Source organism: Puntigrus tetrazona, chromosome 14 (genome assembly GCF_018831695.1).
Source record: "Puntigrus tetrazona isolate hp1 chromosome 14, ASM1883169v1, whole genome shotgun sequence".
NCBI lineage: Eukaryota > Metazoa > Chordata > Actinopteri > Cypriniformes > Cyprinidae > Puntigrus > Puntigrus tetrazona.
In genome coordinates, this window is record NC_056712.1 from 5,318,137 (window position 1) to 5,342,258 (window position 24,122).

Consider the following 24,122-nt stretch of genomic DNA (forward strand, 5'->3'; position numbering starts at 1 on the left):
AGCTCCACCATAGCAACATGGACCCTGGCATTGTTTAATATCAAGTAAGCTTAGTCTGCGTCTAGACAAACATCTCCAGAAATACAAAAAAATCAGATTTCAGAGGAGGTCGCGGGTCTGAAAGGGGACGACATGAGCACCGACGTCTGCAGGTATGCGCGCCACTGAGAGCGGCTGCACGCGCCGGAGAACACGGCATCCTCCCCTCCACATGCATGTAGTCTGCGTGGAGCGTGAAGCACGAGTGTGCCTCGAGCGCGAAGCCTGTCTGGTGATGCCTCGGTAACAGAGCAACGACGTGCATGCTCCACATGCTGGGGGTCACTCGTAAGATTACAAGAAATAAAATGCATGGCTTAATTTTGCACGTTTACTATAGCGCGCGCCGGCACAACAAGCATGGGAACGGAATGCATCATAAAACTCGTGCTAATTTACTCCGTCCTGCACGTTCTTTGCATTAAACGCACGCGCCCCTCCGCGCGTCATTTGTGATTTTTTTTTTTTTGTTCTTTTTTCCGCGCGTTTTAAAACGAACGCGTTCGGCGGCCGCGCGGAGCGTGGCATTTAAAGGGAATCGCGCCCCGTGCATGTGTGCATATTCGCGTTCGGTGCGTTCAGAGCGCGCGCGCAGATGACTTGAGTCTCGCGTGCGCCATTTTAGCGCGTCTCCAGCCATCCGGCAAGATGGCGCTCTCGCTTTGTCTGCCCCGCTCGGCATAAAACACCATTTACTTTTACCGCACGCCCGAAAATCCAGCGGATCGAATGAGAAAAACACTTTCCTCGCGGTGCCAAACCGGTGACATCTCAGAGACCCGCGCGTGACATGAGCACAGAGATCTAGAGGTAGGTGTGGGGATGTAGCCGGGTAATGCGTGCATGCATTTCTGCACTTCACATACATGCTCAAGTACTGCCAGTAGTTCCTCAAGGCGTCTCGTGGGGGTTTATATCCTAACAAAGTGCCTTGCTTTAATTTGACAAGTATTTTCATTGTCCCCGCTAGCATTGTGCGTCTCCAGCATCTAACTATAACGTTAGGTGCATTGGTCATATGCTAGAACTAGGCCTTTCTCCACCAAAATTTCTAGCACTTCCCTAAAATGCTCGTTTTAGATCAGCCTTATGTGGATGTAGAAGATCTGGGTGGTGTTGTTGCGTCTCTGTGGTGTTTTCCTCTTAAATCAGCCTAAGTTTTGAAGGGAAATCGGAGGATAACAATCTGTGTCAAACAGTTAGCCAAACGTCACGAAGAGCGGTGCGCAGGGACATGACCGGCTGTCCGTCGTCTTGCCTGTTTTGTGCGACTAGTTCGCTTCGTGGAATTTCGTCGCTTTTAACGGCAGGCACGGGCTGATCGGTTTGTTTATGTTGGCTGTTATCAGTGCGTGTCTTCCGTCTGTTACCGGCTCGCGCTAATAGGAGACGGGCTCAGCGATGACGCCACCTGTCAATCAAACAGCGACCGCGGCGCGCGAAGTTACTTCAAAACTAACGCACGCTTTAATTTAACGCCGCTGCTTACGTTGGGTCGTCGTCGCGTGCAGGCAACTGCGTTTGTACCTAAAAATCACGTTTTCTGCGCCTTGACTTTATTTTGGCCATTTGACATTTTGTAATACTTCAGATGGAGTTTGAATTCTATTGGAAGTGTTGTCATTTTGTTATCGCCGTATAGTGCCGTTTCTTTATAACGTTAAATATTACCGTAACACCTTACGGTATTTCATCCGCCCCGTGATAACCTTTTTAATTATTCGGTTAACTTTTAAAAATATTTTAAGCCAGACAACTACAGTTTTAGCGAAAATAAATTTAAAAAATAATTTAAATATTTTTCTAGCCGTTAAAAAAATCGCCACAGAAGCCGGCGGGAAACAAACGATAACCGGGATGACTTTGTATAAATATTTCGAAAGCTTCTCACACTGAAGTAACTATAAGACTGTGCTTGACTTTGTTACAGGTTTGCCTATTGATATTTTATACGTACAACGTTTCTTTCAGGTCTAGTAAGTTGAATACGTTGGTGATTAAACTTCATGAGTTCTTGGGTCATTCTCCGGACGACGAAAACATCGATTCTCAAGACATTTCCAATGGTGAGGAACCATACCGTCAGCTCTTTAAAGGCTAAATATAATAAATAAGGCCAAGTAAATATATATATATATATATATATATATATATATATATATATATATATATATATATATATATATATATGTATAAATATAGCATAAAGCTTGAAATAAGTTCGTATGTGTTTCTCATTGCAGGTAAAATGGCTGCCAGTGACTCAAACATCCCTGACGACAGAATGAATGAGGTTTGTCTACAGAGTTTATTTATGCCTTTTATCTGTACAGTTTATTATAACACCGTGTCCTATCCATCGGTATCAGGGCTGGTCATTTTTCTGTACTCACTTACACTTTGAAGTTTAACTTTAGTTGAACTAAAGCGACTTTTTTTTTTGTTTGTCACACAATGACGAGCTGAAATGGCTTTTGTCTCGCTCTCAGTTTATGCACTCACATCGTACGAGATGGAGTACACGTGAAGAACATCACAATTAGGATTTAGGCATTTTAAAGATGCATCTTGGCCGTCGTTCTCTGTGATAGTGCGAGGATGATGTAGTGCGTAAAGCATCAGTTACATGACTCATGTTCATGCTTTGATTTTCAGTTTGTTGGACTGGTGCTTCAAATGTTTCTTCAGGAAGTTTGTAAAAGACAAGGAAATTAAATTGATACCCAGCGCATCTGTTTTATTCCATACCCTGAAAGATTATCGCAGCAATATTTTTGATTTCTAAATTTGGGTTGTAATATTCAGGTAGGTGGAGCATTTTATTGTTGTTTGTTGTTTTTTGTTTTTTTTTTGTCAAAGAGATGTCTGTGAGCTCTTGATTTATACAAAACTACTGTAACACTAATGATGCAGGCTGAGCTGGTAATATGTGGACTTGTTATCGCTGGAAATTAAATTTATATATATTTTTTCTTCAGCCTGGTTGCTCTTCAGAAATGACCAAACCTTCATCTTCACGCTCAAAGAGGTGAGTCTGGCTGCAGTTATCATCAAAGCTCTGGCTCTTGTCCAGTAAAACAGACAAACTAAACGGATTACCTCGGTTTTTTTTTGTCTTGTGCTGCGTTCCATTCAAAATCAGATGAGGGATACTCCCTTTTATGACCATATGAGTTATGACCATAGAGTATTACAATGGGTTTTATTGTCATAGTATGAATTTCAGTATTATGCGTTAAATTGCTTTATGTATAGTGTGTGCATCCTGCAGTTTTAGGATGCCAACATTAAGCATTTTTGCTATTACGCTTGTATTTTAATTATACAAGCGTATTTTCATTGATTATTGCACGATCCTGTATTTTCACGCGCTGCTCTCTTGAGATCGTTGGTTGTTGTGGGAAAGGAATGCTGGAATCTTGAGCTTGAAAGTGTTTGGGTGGGACGAGGACGCGTTTCGTTTATAGGAACAACCCGTCAACCTCCTCTTCCCTGTGTTTTCGATTCCAGAAAACCTTCTTTTGTGACCAAGCACACTGCTGTGGATGAACCTGAACGTGCGAACGAGAGCGGAGCCGAACACTGCGCGGACGACAGCGCGCAGAGCGGTCTGGATATCAGCAAGCTGCCACACGGTCGGTCCCCCGCCAAGACGTCCATGTCTTCTGAAGCGTGCGCTTTAAGAGGCGCGCTGAATCCCCTCTTTTCACGTTTCGCAGGCACGGTGGTGGTGAAGCCGGAGCCGGTCGCCAATGAAGCTAAAGATGAATTCCGCGGCCCGGAGTTTCGTAGCAGAGGCAGTAAAGTGAAAGAGGATGGTGCTCGGAAACGTCCCGGTGAGTGGGTCTGTATGGTTAATGATCCTATGCGCCATTAAAAGCTATTGAATGATCTCAAATCGATTTATTTGTTACATAACTGCTACACTGGATCAAAAGGTTAGGTTTTGTATGTTGTTTTCATTGGTCAAATGATTTCTTCTTTCTAGGTTAATGTGCTGAAATTACACCGAATCGGTGTTTTTTTTCCTGCTTTCCAAAATGGCTATCACTAATAATGTAATAAAAAAAAAAAAGTGTGATTTTTAGTGTAACCAAACAATGAAAGAGATCAAATGCAGTTCTTAAGTGTAAAAAAACATTGAAGTTTTATATATATATATATATATATATATATATATATATATATATATATATATATATATATATATTATACACAAAAAAATCAAAAACAGTTCTAAAGTATGCTAAAAAAGTCATGTTTTGAAGGCACACTTAGTAAAACACTTAATTAAACTGAGTAGTAACCAATCACATGTCATGTGGATTATGTAATCAGGTACCAAAAGATTAGTATTTGCAATTATATTAAATATTTAAAATATTTACAGTTGCCTTTTCATTGCATATTACTCACAAGGTAACATGACATGCAGTAAATGGGTAGAATCTATTTTTTGGTTTTATTTTGATTTATTTTTAAAATATGTTTTTTACATTTAAACCCTATGCATGTCTTTCATAAACCCCTGTTCAAATGTGTTTTCTTTGTATTTTTATATCAATATGGTACAAGATTAGCGTGCTTAAATCAACGCGATGAACAGGTTATGTGAAATATAATCAAAGTTATGCCAGAAAGAACTCTGAAATGTGTAATGTTAACAGATTACATGGAAGCAAATACAAGCGCCGATGAAGTGAAGCAGGTGCTTCGAGTGCAGAGGCTGCTGCCGGAGCACGATTGAGAGGAACTGCTCAAATATTAAAGAGTCTTAGCGTTGCTGTATGATTGTTTTATTATCTTCATTTATTTTTTAATCTCTCGCAGACGAGCAGCTTAAGGAGATTTTTAATTGCACAGCGTGTGGACAGCAAATCAATCACTTTCAGAGAGACTCTGTCTTTCAGCATCCCGCACTACATGTTCTTATCTGCAAGGTAGAAACCAGATTAACTTGTTACAGCTAATAACGTGCTTGTATCTCTCTCATTAACATGCACGTCTTTTTCTCGTAGTCGTGTTTCAAGTATTATATGAGTGACGATATCAGCAAGGATGAAGATGGAATGGATGAGCAATGCAGGTTGGTGCAGCCTATTTGTTTTTTATTTATAGCACTCATAGCTGTGATGATATCAGCATTGACGTTTTTAAGGCATTGTATTATAAAGTTAAATTGAATGAAAACATTGTGACATGTTCATATGACATAATCAGACATATTCTCCACAAAAATCAGTTTATGCCATATTAAGAGTAATTAGTGTTTATCTCAAATACTACTTACTTGTCATTTTACATGTTTAAACTATCCCGGTTCGGCCATTTGGCAAGATTTATTTTTACATACATTTATATATTACAGTCATAAGGAGCACAAGTACATCTACAGCAATAGCCAAAAATAAACAGTATATATATACACTGTATGTATCAGTAATCAAAATGATTGAATTTTCTTTTATGCCAAAAATCATTAGGATATTACTACAGGTTAAATGAAGATATTTAGTCAATTTCCTGCCATAAATGTATCAAAAGTTTATTTTGGATTAGTAATATGCATTGCTAAGAATTTATTTTTGGATTATTTTAAATTTAGTTTTCTCAGTGTTTCTATTTTCTTTCTCAGATTTTATCTCTCCAAATATTGTCCTATCCTAAGAAACCATAAATCAATGGAAGGATTATTTATTTATTAATTTAATAAACTGGTTTAATCTCAATTTGAAAAACGTGTCCATTATGGGTGGTTTTGTGGTCCAGGATCATAATACATAGAGGTCATATAAGTGACACTACATGTCAAAACTCAAAACACAGATATTTTATTCTCCCAAAACTTATTTGAAACCTCAAAAGTGGATACTTGCATTTAATGTTCTTTAAATATGTATAAAATCACTTTAGATGCGGCCATTTAAATGTCTTTGTTCAAATCCATGATTTCAGATGTCTTTGTCTGAGCTGTAGCCATTCTCATATTACAACGTTCTTGTTGACTGCTAATAGCATCTTTCGTGGATATTTATCTTTCACAATTTAATGAGCTGCTTTGTTAGAAACTCTAGAAAAAGAGTCGCTTCTGAAATGAAAATGTAATGATTTAATGGATATGTCTTTTTCAGGTGGTGTGCAGAGGGTGGTAATCTGATGTGCTGTGACTACTGCAGCAATGCTTTCTGCAAAAAGTGCGTTTTGAGAAACCTCGGACGAAAAGAGCTGTCTGAAATCATGAACGAAGAAACCAAATGGCACTGCTATGTGTGCCGCCCAGAGCCGCTGGAGGACTTTGTTAAAATCTGTGAGAAAGTTTTGCTCAATCTGGAGTCGTCTTATAGAAAGCCTAAGGGAGAAGGAGACAAGATGAAGCGCGAGGAACGTAAACACAAGCATAACAAACGAGAAAAAACTACTGTGAATGGACAGGATTACGCCTCTGACGGAGCTGGGTCATTAACCTTTTCCTGTAAGACGTTGGCAGTTCCGAAAGAGCTTGTCAAGAAGACCAAAAAACTAATCGAGACCACAAACGGTTTGAATCGTACCTTTGTACAGTTCCTTCAGCACACATCAAAAGGCAGTGAAGTCAGTTCTGTGAGTTATAGACACTTAAAGGCCTTCAAGTCAGTTTTGGCTGATCTGAAAAAGGTCCATGTGGCTCTGGAGGAATCGCTTGAGAAGGAATTTGAATCCAAAGGCCTAAAGTTTCAAAACGGAGAGGAGCAAAGACCAGCACACAGTCAAACGGATCATAACGCTGTTAACTCGCACCACGCTGCCCCTGCTCCGGTCAGGGAAGATGGGTCAGATTGCGCCACCAAGGACCAAACTCCTGTGGTAGAGGACGACGAAAACCAACAGGAGAGTAACTCGGCTGATGTTGAAATGAAGGAGAGCCTTCCCCCCACTCCAGAAAAACCTCAGGATCGTTCTGAAGAAAGTGAAGCTCAAGACAACCCCGACTTTGAGGAAAACTCTGTGGCAGCCGGAGAAGCGCCTCTTGATAAAGACATCGTGTCTATCCCACCGTCGGTCCCAGAGGAGCTCTTTGAGATGGTTGAGAGTCTTGCAGTAAAGAAAGAGGATCGTGACGATGACAACTCCACCAATTCCAGTGATGGGAAGTCAACGCCTAACAATGAGGTGCTGGAATCCAATAAGAGCCTTACGAAACTGGGTAGAAAGCTTGTTGTCAAACTAACACCCGTTCCTCTTAAAATCACCATAAAACGAGATAAGAGCAAAGAACAGTCGCCTTCAGAAGACGTGGATGGGGACGCTCTGCCAAAGGAGGGTCAGGATAGCAGACGCTCCCCCAGAATGAAGACCACACCGCTGCGAAAGTCACCGGAGGCCAAGAGCAAACGCAAGCCGAAGTCCTCAACGGCAAAACAAGAGGCAGCGAAGGATGATTCAGACTCGGAGGAAGTCCCTGAGGTCCTGCAGACGGCTGCTTTGAAGGCCAGCTCTGACGAGAGCGAACCCGAAAACGCTTCTGGAAAAGGTACCAAGAAGAAGAAGAAGAAGGCAGCCTCCCACTCCGCTGAGAAAACCAAGCCGAAGCGTAAATTCGATACGGGCTCCTCGGATTCAGAGCAGAGCGGCAGGTCATCAACAGCGAACAAAAGGAGGGCCAAAAAAAAGAAGGGCAGAGAATCGGACTCCTCGAACCACAACTCTGACCTCGAGAAACAGATGAAAAACCTGTCCAAGATCGGGGGTGGGAAAAAAACATCCAAAGCTGTCAAAAAGGAGGAGAACGAATCCGGTAAAGAGGGCAAGAAAGCCCCTAAAAGGTCGTTCGAGAGGAAACGGAGGTCACAAAAAGAAAGGGCTAAAACCAAGGAGGAGCTTTCCTCCAGTGATGGAGAGCAGGAGGAGGAGCAGGCCCCTAACTCGGACGAAGACAGCGATCAGCAGAAGATCAAACCAATTCTCGAGTCTGTGATGGCTAGTATTGATGGTTTCCATCAGTCCTCAGGTCAGTCCAAAACACGTTTAGGAAGTATTAGCTGCCTATTGATCATTGATTTCAAATTAGGAAGAAGAAAATCTAGGAAATGACCTACTGTCCTCTTTAAATACAGCCATTGATTTGAACAACACCTGCGTTTGACTGTTTCATTAGCAGCGCTTTCCAAGCTGGACCACTAAAATATTCTCAAATGGATATTATTAAATACTATGAACCATTAAAGAATGTATACAATTTCTCAATGAGGGTTAATACAAGCTTTATGTGGAACGTATTTTTCTAGAAAATAAATTATAAATAAATAATATAAATAAATCTCCTTTCCACTTCATTTAAACCAGTCAGAACTACGTGTGAGGGGCTTACGTCGGTGTGTGTATCATTTTTATGGGATTCTTTTTATTATGTTTAGAAAAAGTAAAATACCAGTAAGCATTTATGTTATCGCTTAGTTAATAAATACAATTTTAATGCCGTTCAGAACAGAAATTAAAAATAAAAGTATAAAACAAACCAAAAATATTGTGCCTTTTCATTTAAAAAAATTAAGCAAGATTGATTCTACTGGCGTGCTGGCAATGCTTTATACAAATATACTCCCTTTTCATTTGGCAAATACAAACATTTTGCATGCTTTGTGTTATTTGCATTATTTTATATATATATATATATATATATATATATATACAACAAAGTTGCAGCATGTTACTTTATTAAATGATTGTAACTGATCATTTTTGATAAATCTTCTAAATTGCTTAACTATAACGGGAAACACCAGCATCTAACAATGCTGAAATAAGTTCATCTTTAAAAAAAAAAAAGCATATACATTAGCCCAAATAGGAATTAAAACATTTATTAAAAAGCAATATGTCCTATTGTGTGTCCTAAAGTCCTGAAACATTCAGTGCTGTTTGGGATAGAGTCAATTAAAGTGTGTGTGTGTGTGTGTGTGTGTGTGTGTGTGTGTGTAACTCCCATTGTAACTGATAAAATTCAGAAGTAATTGTAATTCAATTTCACTTTTTTTTTTCTTAGTAACTGTAGTGAATTGCAGTAAAATAAATGTAGTAATTAGATTTTTACACCGTACATGTAACTATTTTCTCCCCTACCCTGACTATATATAAGGACCAATTTTGCATCAGAGTGGTAAATAATGTACAGAAAGCAGCAGCTTGCAGGATGTTGCCTGCTTCAGCCGTTTCCCTTCAGAGCTCAGATGTTTTTGATCTGCTTTCGTATTTTTCTAGTCTCCTGATGTTTAGTCTCCAGCTGATTTCAGCATCAGCGCTGGGTAAAACTAGGTTCAGTCAAAACACTTTACTCTCTGCCACTTTTAGGGAACGACACCTAGTGGTTTTCCTTTTAAAAAGATGGCTTAAACGAGAATACACTGCTCATGTCCTGCTTAAACGGCTGTATGTGAAGTAAAACAGACTTCTACACAAAGATCACTGAGCTGAGGATCAAGTCTATTTGCTACACACCGATGCAGTATTTGAGAATATTTAAGATAGATCCATTTTTGAATAAAAGACAGACTAGGTGGAAAGTAAATATTTATATAATAATTTGGTTTCACTTTATTTTGATGGTCCCTTATGAACATTCTGTTGACAATAAATAACTTTGCACCTACATGTCAACTAACTTTCATTAGAGGATTAGTAGACTGGTAGGGTTAGAATAAGTTGACATGTTCTTCTTGAAAAGATATCTGTAGATATCAGTAGAATTTCTGTTGGGAGATCATCACAATAAAGAGTTAACAGATAATAACCAGACAGTCTACTTGTAGTCTAATGAATGATCATAAGGGACCACCATAATAAAGTGTTACCAAAAATAGTATAATACACTGAACACTAGGTCTCCTCTTGACCAAAGATTGTCCTTTAGTGGATTAATTGCTCATTTATGATATGAATTTAATCAGATTGGCGTCATATCTGCTGCTCTGCGCTTTCAGGTCAGTAGAGCAAATTTATCTTCTGCAAGAAATAAAAGATGTATTCGATGTTGCACTTCCAGAGAAAGCAAAACTAAATTATTACGTAATAACGTTACATGCCTTCTAACAAGTCTTTAAGAGTTTGACATGTTAAATAGAATTTATAAAAATAAAAAATTTGAAGATTTGGGAAAATAAGTGTTTCCATATAAGTACAAAGATTTTGTATGGGTTATTTTTATATATATATGGGTTATTCCTTTATATTATATATATATATATATATATATATATATATATATATATATATATATATATATATATATATATATATATATATATATATATATATACATATATATATATATATATATATAAACACACACACTGCCTAAACACAGGCAGTTGTCAGGATGACCTGTTATAGAGTGCATGACTTCTCTATTTCCTGTTGTGTGTGTTTTTTTTTTTTTTTTTTTTTTCTTCATGAAACAAAACTAATTCATATTTGGTTGAGTCTTTTCTTGACAATTCTTGAGATGTGAGTGAAGACTTGGGAAAAGAGAGAAGATGATTAGGGCCACTCTACTGAACATTGTCTGAGTTCATCATCAGTCTTGTATAAACTAATATTTTAGCTAACATTTATTACATTTCATGACTTATAAACAGTTTTTTGGTTTTCTTGTTTCTGAAGGTGATGAAATTGAATTAAAGGCTGAATCCTCACAGGTGGTGGATGACGACGATGATCCAGAGAACAGGTATGATTTTACAATTGTTTTCATGTCTATGTAATATCAACAAGATTTCCCATCTGTGGGTTTTACAAGCATTTAGCTTAAAAAAAAACAAAAAAAAAAACTAAACTTTGTGACTAATCCTGGTATCTCCATTGAATTCTAAAGCCTCGTAGCTTCACCCTAAGCCTTGTTTCTGATTCTGAAAATATAAGTGGTTCCCTTCTTGAAAATGTCTCCCAAGTTAAAGTAAGCGGGATGCATTATTCTGGACTTTTGGCCTAATCTTGTATCGGTCTCTTTTTTTAAAAGAATTGCCAAAAGGATGCTTCTGGCGCAAATCAAAGCCAACTATTCATCTGGAGCTGACAGTTCATCTGATGATGATAACGGAGAGAAAGAAGAAGAGGATTCACCCAAGAAAGGCAAAGATGGTGCTAAGAAGCAAGATGAGAGTGGTGAGAGACAGCGCTGGGCGATATCGTACTTAATTTTTAGGCTGAATATTGGACTTAATTTTTAGGCTGAATATATATATATATATATATATATATATATATATATATATTTGTACAAACTTGATGTACCACCAGCCCTAATTTCAGAGGCAATCTGGTTTAATGCAGATATGTTCTTGTCAGATGGTAATGCATTGATGTTTCCTGCAGATAAAGAGGATGAGGATGACACCTCGGACTCAGGCTCAGATGTCGACGTGAAGAAAGCAGGGCGCAGACACCGTTTGTTGAGTAAGAAGTTGACTCTAAGCGAAGGAGACTCTGATGACGAGACCCCAGTCAAAAAAAAGAAAGAAAGCAAAAAGAGAGGCAGACGGGAAGGTCGGTGTCAACCCGCACGTGTGCCCGCACCGTCTGAGCTCAAGTGTTTACGGTGTGTTGCTGTGTGTTTGTTCAGTGGGCAGCGATGATTCTGCGGACTCGGACTTCGAGCAGTCGCCCTCGGGCTCCAGCGACGCGTCGGCGCTCAGTGAGGCTGTGAGCGAAGACGCCGATGAAGAGAAGAGCAACAAACGCAAAACACGGTACGGTTGTGAAATGAAACTTCAGTTTTAAATGTGCAATAGATGATTGCCTTCACAATCCCTACAACAATCATTCAGTTAAGTGGTCTAAATGGGTGTCAATCCAAATCCAATCCATATTCCAGTTTTGACACAATATATCTGTGTGTACTATGTGCACATATTATCTATACAGAAGTACACATACATACAGTATATATTTTGAAAATGTTTGTATGTATATATTTATTTTGATATAATTTATATTATGTATAAATGCATACATAATATGATCTTTACTTAATTTTCAAAGGATTTTTGGCATAAAAGAAAACTTGATCATATATATTTTTGTTTATTGATGTGGTAATGAAACACTCTTATTTTGAAAGCAATTAATTGTTTGACCGCGCTCATATATGCTAAACATGTATGCTTTTGCGTCTTTCTCTGAGAGCGTTACACACTTTCATACTGTCGACATGTTTGCTCCGTTAGTGTGGCCCTCTATATGATCACATCATTGTTCGATACGTTTTATTCGGTCTTTTCACTTATTCAATTTTAACATTCAACATTTGGTACATCGCTAATGAAAACCGCTCCGAGAAAAACTGATCCTACCTGATGAACTGCTGCTTTTCACACAGAATGTTTTTGTGTTGAAAAACACCAGATATGGCGGCGCAATAGTAAAAACACAAGGTTATGAGATGTTAAACCCCCAGTAGGTGGCAGTATGTCACTGCAACCGATCCGAATCATTTAAACCATTGATTCATTCAGGAACGGAAAAGCGTGTTGCTTAGAGACGTTGTTATTTCTGTTGTCAAATTAAGCAAAAACAGGAAATGCTGTGTCTAAAAATGTAAGTCTTTTAATATCAACTTCTTGTTTATTAAACTGTCTTAAAAAATAATGTCAGATACAGATTTTTTTGAGGAAAAACGTCTTTGATGTTAACTAATATAGATTGATTATAAAACCTCCATGACTCATTTAATAGATGAATCATACTCAACCATTGAACCTGATTGATCCTGAACATTTTTCCACACACTTGTCCGTGTATTTCTTGTGTTTGGCTCTCTCTCTCTCTCTGTGTATAACCAAGCTCTCTAGCTTCAGATGTGATGATTCAGGGGCGATTGCTGCTAGTGTTACCTGCAGACTCCGTCCCACTGGCTTTAAAATGAATGCAGTGCATAGAGCACAGAGCGTTTTCAGACAGCCACCCAAGTCTTTCAACCATTCTCTTCAAAAGCTCTAGGCCTTCTTTTCAGCGGGGGATCATTCACCAGCAGCATTATTTGTTACTTTAGGTGGTTCTCTAAAAGAAATCTGTCAGTTCTCTCTACTTCAGCCCTTTGTGTTTCCCGCAGTAGTTAGCTCCCCGTCACCAGAAAAGCAGTGACTGCTTAATATTGACTGTCAGTGTAAAATCTGCATTAAAGTTAAGAATGTAAAGAGAAAGCTATGTACGGCAGATCGGTCAACCTATCAGCACGCAGAAGGTACACAACTGAATATTTTTAGTGAAGTTAAAACAGGTTGCACTACAACAATTATATGCACTCGCACGGATGTTTTTAAATATGTTTTAAGGTCGCACAGATTAAATTATGGTCGCATATTTGACCAAAATGGTCACAGTTTCGAGCCTTGATTGATGCTCATCCTAATATATTTACATTAAGTACCCTAGAGATTAAAGTATCACATTTGCATGTTCATTGGTTGTTTGATGTGGTCACATGACATGTAGGTAAACGAATTAAATAGTTGTTTTTAGTAACATTATTATTAATTAATTGCAGTTCCTTCACAAACACCAGTTTAGGAAACCTTGACGAAATGGTTTTCATCTTGTTAACCACAAATGTAAATTTCTTACTTTTTGTATTTTTGTGTATTACAGGATTATTTCCTGTTTCAGTCATTGTGATCAGTCAAAAGTCATGCTTTTACTACTACTATTAGTTGACCTCTTAACTTAACGTCTACATTTTAGCTAAGAAATAATTAACATTTATCTTAATTTGTAGTATTTCTAAACGTATAGGACGCACTGTATTTGCCCACATATTTCATTCATCTAATCTAAACACATTTGCTTCATGCCCCGTTGTCCTCTTCACTTGTGCTGGAACAGAGCTAGATGATTGTGCAAGTTTGCAATGAAGGGAATGTTGATTGAATTATGTTGAGTCATTTTTAAGTTCGCTGGTTACATGGTAAAAAACAATCGATCAGTTGTTCAGACCAAAAAAAGGTTTTACTTGCTGTAGTTTCGCTGCAGCAGGTCAACACACTGGTGACCATCTGGTATGTAGAAGGCAGTCACCTGACTCGAGTTCAGCTGAAACAGAGGAACATCACGAGGGGATCTGTGTTTCAATCACTAGACCGTAACCTCAGTACTTCAAGCACTGAACTTAATACAGTGTCTCTATATCTATTATTGTGTATGGGTAGGCCAAAATTCTGTCCAAAATAATCAACATTGCAATCAAATCGAGCGGTATCATAATCCGGCCCTAATTATTATTAATGATCTTGTTTATTAATACATTTTTACAACGAATGTATTACTCCTTAACGGCGAAGCAAAACTTTGTGGTGACTCTTACAGGTCGTCCAATAAAGCTACCAAGGAGAGAAGTTACAAGAAAGAGAAGAAGAAACGGCGTCGCATTAAGGTTCAAGACTCCTCGTCCAGTGGCAAGGTACTGAAGCGCTGATCTGTTACAGCAGGGCAAGTACATGAACCTTCGACGTCTCATGTGAAGCGCTTTTCTTTTTTCTGCTCCCCAGAGCGGTGGGGAAGAGGATGGAGAAGGTGAAGGAGAGGGAGAGGGAGATGGAGAGGGAGACGAGAAAGGAACGCCCAAAAATCGCAAAAAGATCCGCAAGATCATTAAAGATGACAAACTGCGGACCGAGACCCGGGATGCTCTGAAGGAGGAAGAGGAGAGGAGGAAACGCATTGCTGAGAGGGAGCGGCTGAGGGAGAAACTACGAGAGGTAGAGGAACTACAGCGTGCTGATGTTAGGCTCTTCTTATGAAGGTAAACTTAAAGCTGTATTCTTTGGTTTCAGACTATTGTGGTGGAGGAGTCCTCGCAGGTGGCGTGTCCCATCACCACAAAGCTGGTGCTGGACGAAGACGAGGAGACCAAGGAGCCGTTGGTGCAGGTTCACAGGAACCTGGTGACCAAACTCAAACCCCATCAGGTGGATGGTGAGTCTGCAGTCGACACACAATTATGCATTCATTTTTATAGATTTTTAATTCTTTTAAGTGTTGATGGCTGATAATGTGTCCCTGAAAAGGGTTGCCTGAAGGAAAGCGTTGTAAAGTCATCATCAAATCAAAATTGGCCCCATTTTTTTCTATTTAAATTTTCACGGTCTATCATTTATATTTTGTTTGTATAATCCTTAATAAAAAAAAGAAGCTCTTTTTTTATGCTAACGCATCTGAAGCCCTATTCAGCCCTATATTTCCTTGTGTGTTTTGGCTAACGTGAACTACCATAGATGCTCTTAACGTGCACATTGTTTTGTGTGTTGTCCTCCTTGCGAAGACAAAAAATGATAATAAATGTTAAGATCCAGGTAAAATGTTGAGACTAGTCTACTAAGACGACCGTAACATCAGCGTCAGGTAAGATTAAGCGTATTAAACATGGTTTTGCTACAAATAAATAAAAAAATGAAATGGTTCAACTAAATTGACCTTGATTTTGCTATACTAGCCATATAGCTTCACCACGGTATTTGTAGTAAAGCTGTGAGCACACTAATGGTATACTTTGTCGTTTTTCATGCATTTATTAATTATGCATGAAAAATGCATAATTTATAAGTGGAGAAATGCACAGTAAGTGATTAGTTTTGTGGGGTTTTTTCTGTTTGCAGGTGTGCAGTTCATGTGGGACTGCTGCTGTGAGTCCGTGAAGAAGGTGGAGAAGTCTGCTGGCTCCGGATGTATTCTGGCCCACTGCATGGGGCTGGGAAAAACTCTCCAGGTAACTGTGAAACCGTTTTGTTTTTAGATTGTTTTAGAGCAGATTTAACACAATCAAGTCATTAAGGCTTATTTGAAAACTACACGATTCTGGAACTAAACTCTGCAGTAGATAGATGGTGTTTGACTCTGCGGTTCTCTTGTCCTCCTGCAGGTGGTGACGTTTCTCCACACTTTGCTGCTGTGTGAGAAGCTGAACTTCACCACCGCTCTGGTGGTGTGTCCCCTCAACACCGTGCTCAACTGGCTCAATGAGTTTGAGAAGTGGCAGGAAGGCCTGAAGGACGAGGAGAGTTTAGAGGTAGAGATGTGGTATAGTATCACGTAGATCTTCCCATTACTCATTATCGTCATTTATTATTCACAAGGGTCCGTTTGAAACTGTCGAGTATTGCAAATAACAAAACAAAAATAAATTCTTAAACCTGATTAACAAATTCAAGTTGTGTATACATACGTGATCCTGAACCGCAAAACCAGTCAGAAGGGTTTTTTTTTTTAAGGCATATTACAAAAGAAATATTAAGTTTTGGTATATTTACAGTAGAAAGTGTACAAAATGTCTTCACGGAACATTACCATGTCTTAAACTTCACCTAATATCCTAATGATTTTTGGCATGAAAAAATATCATTTTGACTCGATGTATTGTTGGCTATTGCTACAAATATGTCTGTGCTGCTTTGACTGGTTTAGTGCTCCAGGGTCACATGTTTCTTGAATGTAAACTAAATGAAAAAAGCCCAGCGGAGAGCCACTGTTTTTCAGTTGTTGACATTCATCCTCGCTGTCTGTCGTTGGGTTTCCGCTTGTGTTTCAGGTGACAGAGCTGGCCACAGTGAAGAGGCCTCAGGAGAGAGCGTACGCCTTACAGCGCTGGCAGGAGGATGGCGGCGTCATGATCATAGGATACGAGATGTACCGCAACCTCACTCAAGGGAGAAACATCAAGAGCAAGAAGCTGAAAGAAACCTTTCAGAAAACTCTGGTTGATCCAGGTGAAGTTACTGCGTTAGCAAAGCGCTTCCTACTCGTGATGATTAAAAAAACATCAAAATGTTTAGATTGATTTCCTAACCTACTGAAACCAGTAAAACTACTCATTTGTTTGTACAGTAAGATGTTTAATATAATAGAAAATGTTCTTTATGATGGAATCCCAAAAATCTAAAAACTATTATGTTGATCCGAATCTATAGGAGCGCTGCCTATCAGTGCTAAATAGTGCTGTTAAGCGATTCATTGATTAATCAGATCCAAAATTTCAAGAGTTTTCATGTACATAATATGTGTACTGTGTATATATATATTGTTACGTATGTATAAAGTTTTGTATTTAAGTACTAAACCCCTTTAGATGGTGGACATGAACTGAAGAGATGATGTTTTGATGTGCAGGTCCTGATTTTGTCATCTGTGACGAGGGTCACGTGCTGAAGAACGAAGCATCTGCTGTCTCCAAAGCCATGAACTCCATCAAGACTCGTCGGAGAGTGGTGCTGACAGGAACTCCCCTGCAGAACAACCTCATAGAGTGTGAGTGACCTCGCTGCTAGTGGTTTTATTTATGCGTGCATTTATTAGGGTTGTTCTAGTTATGATGCGTTAACCTAATTAAGAAAAGAAATAATGTGATTTTAAAATATTTTAACGCCGTTAACACACTGGTCCTTCCCCCAGACCTATCTAATATTTCATCCATGGTGATAAATATGATCAAAGATAATAGAATGTACTTTTAATATGATGAATCAAGTAAAGCATTTCTTTCTAAAGCCATTATTTGTAATGTCTACTTAATATTTATACTACTTAATAATAATAATAATATAATAATAGCTTCAATTCTTTTGGGGGCACTTTCACAGCCAAAATATAGTTCGAATAATTTGATTAATTAACCTACACAAAGAAATTAATTGTAATTCAATTATTTAATCAGCCATAATATTTATTGTTTAATTGGCGTCAACTTAAGAGTGCAGTAGGCAGTAAAAAGAAGAGAATTCCCAAATATCATCTTACACACTTGTAGATTACTTGTTACTAAATTATAATTTAAAATTATAATTTAATTTTTATATATATATATATATATATATATATATAAATATATAATATATTAAAATAATAAATGCATATATAAATTGTAAATTTAAAATAATAAATGCATAGATAAGTGCTTCTTAACACTTGACAAGTCAGATTTCAGTCAGACCTGGAGCATTGCGTCTATATTATCTATAGACAGTTAAGGGTTATAGAAAATATAAAGATCTGCACACTGTTGGTCTCCCTTTATTCAAGAAGTGTAAAAATAGCAAGGTTTTGGTCAAAAGTTGCTTGGCCGTTGCTGTTTTTACATCTCTTGAATAAAGGGAGACTAACAGTATGCAGATCTTCTTTATATTTTCTGTGACCCTTTTTGATCTTGCACCTGGCCGAGACGTTTTCGGATGTGCGTACCTTGATTGAGGTGGAAAGCACGTCATACTGAAGACATGTGAATTTTGACTCTCCCTTCTTCCCCTCAGATCATTGTATGGTGAACTTCATCAAGGAGAACCTGCTGGGATCAGTGAAAGAGTTCAGGAACCGCTTCATCAACCCCATCCAGAACGGCCAGTGCGCCGACTCCACTCTCACTGATGTCCGAGTCATGAAGAAACGAGCGCACATCCTCTATGAGATGCTGGCAGGATGCGTCCAAGTAAGACGAAAGACCACAGCCAGTCTGTCTATTCAGCACTAGTAAATGACCAACAGATTTGTAAAAATGTTGTCTTCCACAGAGAAGAGACTATACTGCCCTTACAAAGTTCCTGCCACCAAAACACGAGTATGTGTTAGCGATACGGTTAACACCCATTCAGTGCAAGCTTTACCGGTACTACCTGGATCACTTCACAGGTACGACTCTATCTTCACGTCACATTATAAAGCAACATTACGTGAGAGCATCCTTTTGCTCTCAGTGCACTTCTTCTAATCTTTCTTACTCGCATGGCTAACAGTTATTCTTTTTTCATTATGTAATTCTGCGTAATGTAAAAAATTCCTTTTCGTAAAACTTTTCATTGAGTTTCGTTAGTTAACATGAACTAAGAATGAACAATACTTCTACAGCATTTATTAATCTTAGCTCATTTCAGCATTTCCTAATGCATTATTAAAATCAAGTTGTTTAACGTTAACCAATGTTAGCTAACAAACTAGTTATTGTATTTGTACTAACTAACGTTAACAAAGCTGAATAAGTAATGTAGAATAATGTATTTTTGTTAGTTATTACATTTAATGTTCACAAATGACGCCTTATTGTAAAGTGTTATTAATATTTCTGAGTGAGGCTGAATGTTCAGTTAAATGCTTTGTCATGTTGAGTTTGAATGGGCGATCCACGTCAGCCTAAACCCCGAAACAGGAGTCTCCTGAGGTGAAACCAGTCTTCCCCCCAGTTCTCAGTTTTTTTCAATTAAGTGGTTTAGCGGTGTTATAGCTCAGATTGTTCTGAAGCAGCTCCGCAGCTGGGAGAGGAGGAATGGCAGCTGGCACCAGGCCGCGGTCCGATCTGAACCAATTCCCACGTCCTTATCTAATGAAGAGCTTTTGGGAGAATTTCCCAGCCAGGGGCTCATTAGGCCGGCTTTCCTCTGAGCCGCTGCTGCGCTGCTGTTGTGACTGTGGGTGCAGACCCCCAGAGACCACCAACCAGACACTGTCTTTGCCTTAATGCTTGAGCCTTTGTCCTGGTGGCCTGCTTTCCTCAAACCCTGATCCTATTTCATGCTGCATTGAGGTGAACTCGCATTCGGCACTGTTTTAGACGGTGTTGAAGCTGCTTTGACATAGTTTTGAAAAATAAATGTATGGTTCCTGTAAATGCTACAATATTAGGCACTTAAGTTGTGCATTGTTGCCATCACCTAGTGCGTATGTGCTGCATGTAATGCATCCAAAATGCACTTGACTGCAGTCCTGGAGATTTCAAGTTTGCATCGTTTTTAATTTAAGAGGTCACACCATCTATTAGTCACAAGTCTTCACATGACTTTATAAATCCACAGGTCAGAGCTGAATTTAATTTTAAATTTTGGAAAGCAGCAGAATGATATAAGCTTGCATTTCCATCCTTGCACATTTCTATGAATGGAAATCGGTGGAATGAAAAGCGTGCTGTGACTGATTGAGCAGAAGCTAGAGAGTGAATGAGCAACGATAAACTGAAGTGCTTTGCTAGTGACTTTGGTTCCACTTTATTTTGATAGTCCACTTTAGACATTCTACTAACTATAAGTAGCTTTGTCAACTAATTCTCATTCACTTGCAAGTCCATGTGTACTAACTCTGAGTAGACTGTTAGATTAGGTTTAGGGTTAGTAATAAGTTGATATATACTTCTCATAGTCAGTATGTTGTATGTTGTGGACTCCTCTAAATAAAGTGTTAGAAGATATTAAGCAGACAGTCTACTAATACTCCAATGACTGCTAGTTGACATGGAGTTGCAAAGTTATTTACTGTTAGTAAAATGTCTAAATGTCTATCCCAATACTTTTTCTGTAAGACATTTTGTAAAGGTGTGATATGTGCTGGTTCATGGCACTGGTGTTATTGCTGCTGCTCATCGTTGCTCTTCATCATGTGCAGGATGTCTAAGCACTTAATGCATTTAAACGCACATTTTGTCATTGTTTTGAAACACTAACTTGTAGAAAAGTTAGGACTAGCATAATCATACTAACTGCAAGAAACATTTGATTTCTAGGGACAGAGAAGTCCAAGAAATCACAGAGAATTTTATTACAGCAGCACTCTCAGTATAATTTTATGAGGGATTTCTCTCATCGTGCTCATTATCAAAGCGATTTCAGTCAAGACTACAGACCATAGCTTCACTTCAGTCATCTAGTCTGGGTGGCATAACGTTCCAGTGGGAACCAATCACCACGACTGATCAGATTTATATTTATTTTCATAACAGATCACTGTCGCCCAGGTGCTCTAGCGGATCTCTAGCACACAGGGTTCAGGCCGTGTGATCAGTATCACAGCGTTTCTTTCTTAACATAGCAAGTCATTTGTTTCACAAATTTGTGTGGTGAACTGCGAAAACGACACGCAGCAGTTTTGTAGCAAAGCCTTTCTTGCAAAGGCATGTTTTTTGTGGTTTTTGAGCGGAGGATTTCGTTGCTTTGCTTTTCTAAGCATCAGTGTGAAAACAGGCAACGTGAGCCTCTCACAGCGCTAAGAGCTTGTTTACCTGCTCAGTTAATCCTCTGGGCTAATCTGAATGCAGGATTTAGGGCGCTGCGGTGCGCCGTGCTCTGGCACGCCGGGCTAGAACCCGTGCCAGCGGCGGCGTGAACGTCTCCCTCTGAACAGGTGTCGGATCTGCCTTGGAGAGTGGAAGAGGCCGCGCTGGGACCAAACTCTTCCAGGATTTCCAGATGCTCAGCAGAATCTGGACCCATCCCTGGTGCCTCCAGCTGGATTATATCAGTAAAGAAAACAAGGTGAGGGAATCAAGGCAACGGACTGCAGACTTCTCTGAAAACACAGCCCCGGGGGAATTTACTTGAGGGGGAACTTTCCCTGAAGTCATCGCTTTCTGTGCACATACCCCAAAAAATGACTAGGGAGCCAAATGATGTCCTTTATTTGCCAAAGAAGCACTTTTGTTTGTGCTCAGGTTCACATTATCTTTCCCAAGTTCCTTATGTTAAGCTCTAGAAAACAATCCAATCCGGTTTATAGCAAGGGATTATGCACTAAAACATGAAAATCCTGTCATCTTCTCATCGTCCAGAATACTTCACATAACCTTAGAAATTAATATATTCTTAATATATTCCCTCTATTCAAATATCAAGTAACCAAAATGGTCCTAAATATTCCCACAGTTGAATTTGGAAATACAAACAAGTCTATTCGTTTAATTCTAATGGTTGAAAAATATACATATTTGGCAAATGCACAAGTTCAAAAGGTGAATGTGTGATGCACGAGAACCACTGAGGTTTGTTCTCGCATAAAAGCCTAAATGAAATCTCTTTTATTATATTAAACTCTTCACAAGACTTGCATTAAACCGCATTAATTAGCATTGTTATTAAGCAGCAGCAAATTAAAAGTTTAAGGTCATAGTTACTAGTGAACATCTGTCCAAAGTCGTACAGGTTTGAAGTAAGACGAGGTCGATTTAAATTATGACAGAATTGTAATTTTTAGTTGAACAGTTGACTCTGCTGATTAAAATAGCAGCACCTTAACTGTTGTTTTTCCTCTCTCTCTTCATGCTGACAGGGATACTTCGATGAGGACAGTATGGAGGAGTTCATAGCCTCCGAGACGGAGGAGTCCTCCATGAGTTTGACCTCTGAAGATGAGAAGCCAAAAAGGTTTGAGAGGAGTCTTTACTCTTCTTTGCTAACCGTCCTGTTAGCTGCCTGTATAATGACTGATCTGCTTCTCTATACACCTTTACAGGAAGAAGAAACGAGGCAAAGGGAAAGAGCAGAGCTCAGACAAGTCTGACAGCGATGACCTGGAAGTGATTAAGGAGTGGAACACCAGCTCTCGTGGAGGAAACCCTGAGGGCCGTAACAGAGCCGAGCCTGTGGAAGAGGGTATGACCGAGCTTACTGACTCAATCATCTCTTCAGATAGGAGTTAAGCTGTTCTCTTGTACTAATAGTGGTTAAAGGGATTGTTCACCTGAAAATCAATATTCTGACATCACCCTCCAGTCGAAGAACGTTAGTAACCAAACAGATGCATTGAATTGTATTTTTTTTCCATACTATGCAAGTCAATGGGGACCAGCTACTGTTTGGTTACCAACATTCTTCTAAACATCTTCTTTTGTGTTTGGCAGAAGAAAGAAACCCAGAGGTTGAGCGTATGATAACAATGTTGTGTGGACTGTCCTTTTAACAGGAAAGATTACATTTTTAAAAATTATTCACTAGAGTGATGTAGGTGGATTTTGAATTTTATGTTGAAAATTTGCATCTAAGATCCCCCGCATTGCCCTTTTTCTGCAAATATGGCCACAACGGTGTGTATCTGTGATGTTTTCCTCAGTTCGGGCGTCAAACTCCGGTCCTGGCAGCCCATCGCCTGACTGGTACAAAGAGTTTGTGACCGAGGCAGATTCTGAGGTGCTGGAGCATTCTGGGAAAATGGTGCTTCTTTTTGAGATCCTGCGCATGGCTGAAGAACTGGAAGAAAAAGTGTGAGTTAAATTTTGTCTGAGTCGCAGGTTCTTTCTTCTGCTCACAATTCATTGTCATCCGTGTTATATGGGCGTGTGTGTGTGTGTGTGTGTGTGTGTGTGTGTGTGTGTGTGTGTGTGATGGCCTTGTGTCCTGTGTCCTCAGGTTGGTGTTCAGCCAGTCTCTCATTTCTCTGGACCTCATTGAAGATTTCTTGGAGTTAGCTGGCAGAGCCAAAGAGGAAGAGAAGCTTTCACCGTACAAAGGTCAGACACTGTTAGCAATGTTTTCCCTCAGCCTTAATCACTGTGCTTTACAATCTCAGCATTTTCTGTGCTAGATTTCTGCCACTCAATGTCTGCAACCATTTCATACTCAACATATTGTCTTACAAAAGATAACAGACTATTGTATTAATTGTATTTTGCATCACATCATTTTAAATTCTTGCTACATCAGCATAAAAAAAAATATATATTAATCATTTGACAGCATTATTACGTTTTATTGTACATATTTGTGCTCTTATTGTACACAGCGAGTCAGTCTAAAGAGAAGAAAAATGTTCAAAACCTTTTAAAATGTCATGATTTTTTCTGCGTCTTATTCAACTTTCTCTGATGTCTGTTTTGACTTAGATATGGTTTGTACGGTGGCCCATGTTGTGAATGTTTTGTTGCATGTTTATGGCCAGTCCTGTAGTTTTTATTTGAGTTACATTTGTTGTAAATTTAATGTTAATTTCAGCAAATAATCGAGCGCTGATCCAAACTGTGGTTAGACGCGGAAACTCATCTGATATTTGCGCACACATCTGACAGAGATCTGGGTTAAGTGCCCGCAGAAACACACAAATATGCGCATGTAAACATAAAGCCTCTGGAATAAGGTCACGGTCCTAATTAAACCCTCGCAGCTGTTTTTACTTTCATTTTGAAAATGATTAGGCCTTTTTTATTTTGCAAAAAAAAGTTAGCTTAAGGCTTTGCAATTTGTAATGAAAAGATCACAGAGGAATAATTGGAAACATATTGAAATGTTAGTTATGAACACGAGCATGGGAGGCCACAATATTAATTGCTGAACATGAGTTCTTTTGGGCTTTGCCACCTAAGTAGGGTACATACTTTCCCTTGT

At 38.9% G+C, this 24,122-nt stretch overlaps 1 protein-coding gene across 1 annotated transcript in view; it reads left to right on the plus strand.

Moving 5' to 3' along the window:
• Positions 1–19: 19 nt before the first annotated feature.
• atrx (ATRX chromatin remodeler) overlaps positions 20–24,122 on the plus strand; it is a 40,815-nt gene continuing 16,712 nt past the window's right edge. Inside the window, 27 exon segments of the mRNA XM_043256836.1 lie at positions 20–152; positions 2,011–2,105; positions 2,283–2,332; positions 3,018–3,067; positions 3,550–3,674; positions 3,759–3,875; positions 4,870–4,979; positions 5,058–5,125; positions 6,171–8,026; positions 10,675–10,741; positions 11,030–11,175; positions 11,386–11,556; positions 11,633–11,759; positions 14,371–14,464; positions 14,553–14,762; positions 14,838–14,979; positions 15,660–15,769; positions 15,923–16,069; positions 16,589–16,766; positions 17,167–17,304; positions 18,303–18,478; positions 18,561–18,678; positions 21,154–21,284; positions 22,075–22,169; positions 22,258–22,397; positions 22,855–23,005; positions 23,151–23,251. Coding sequence (XP_043112771.1) covers positions 133–152; positions 2,011–2,105; positions 2,283–2,332; positions 3,018–3,067; positions 3,550–3,674; positions 3,759–3,875; positions 4,870–4,979; positions 5,058–5,125; positions 6,171–8,026; positions 10,675–10,741; positions 11,030–11,175; positions 11,386–11,556; positions 11,633–11,759; positions 14,371–14,464; positions 14,553–14,762; positions 14,838–14,979; positions 15,660–15,769; positions 15,923–16,069; positions 16,589–16,766; positions 17,167–17,304; positions 18,303–18,478; positions 18,561–18,678; positions 21,154–21,284; positions 22,075–22,169; positions 22,258–22,397; positions 22,855–23,005; positions 23,151–23,251 — 4,933 coding nt within the window. The 5' untranslated portion in view covers positions 20–132.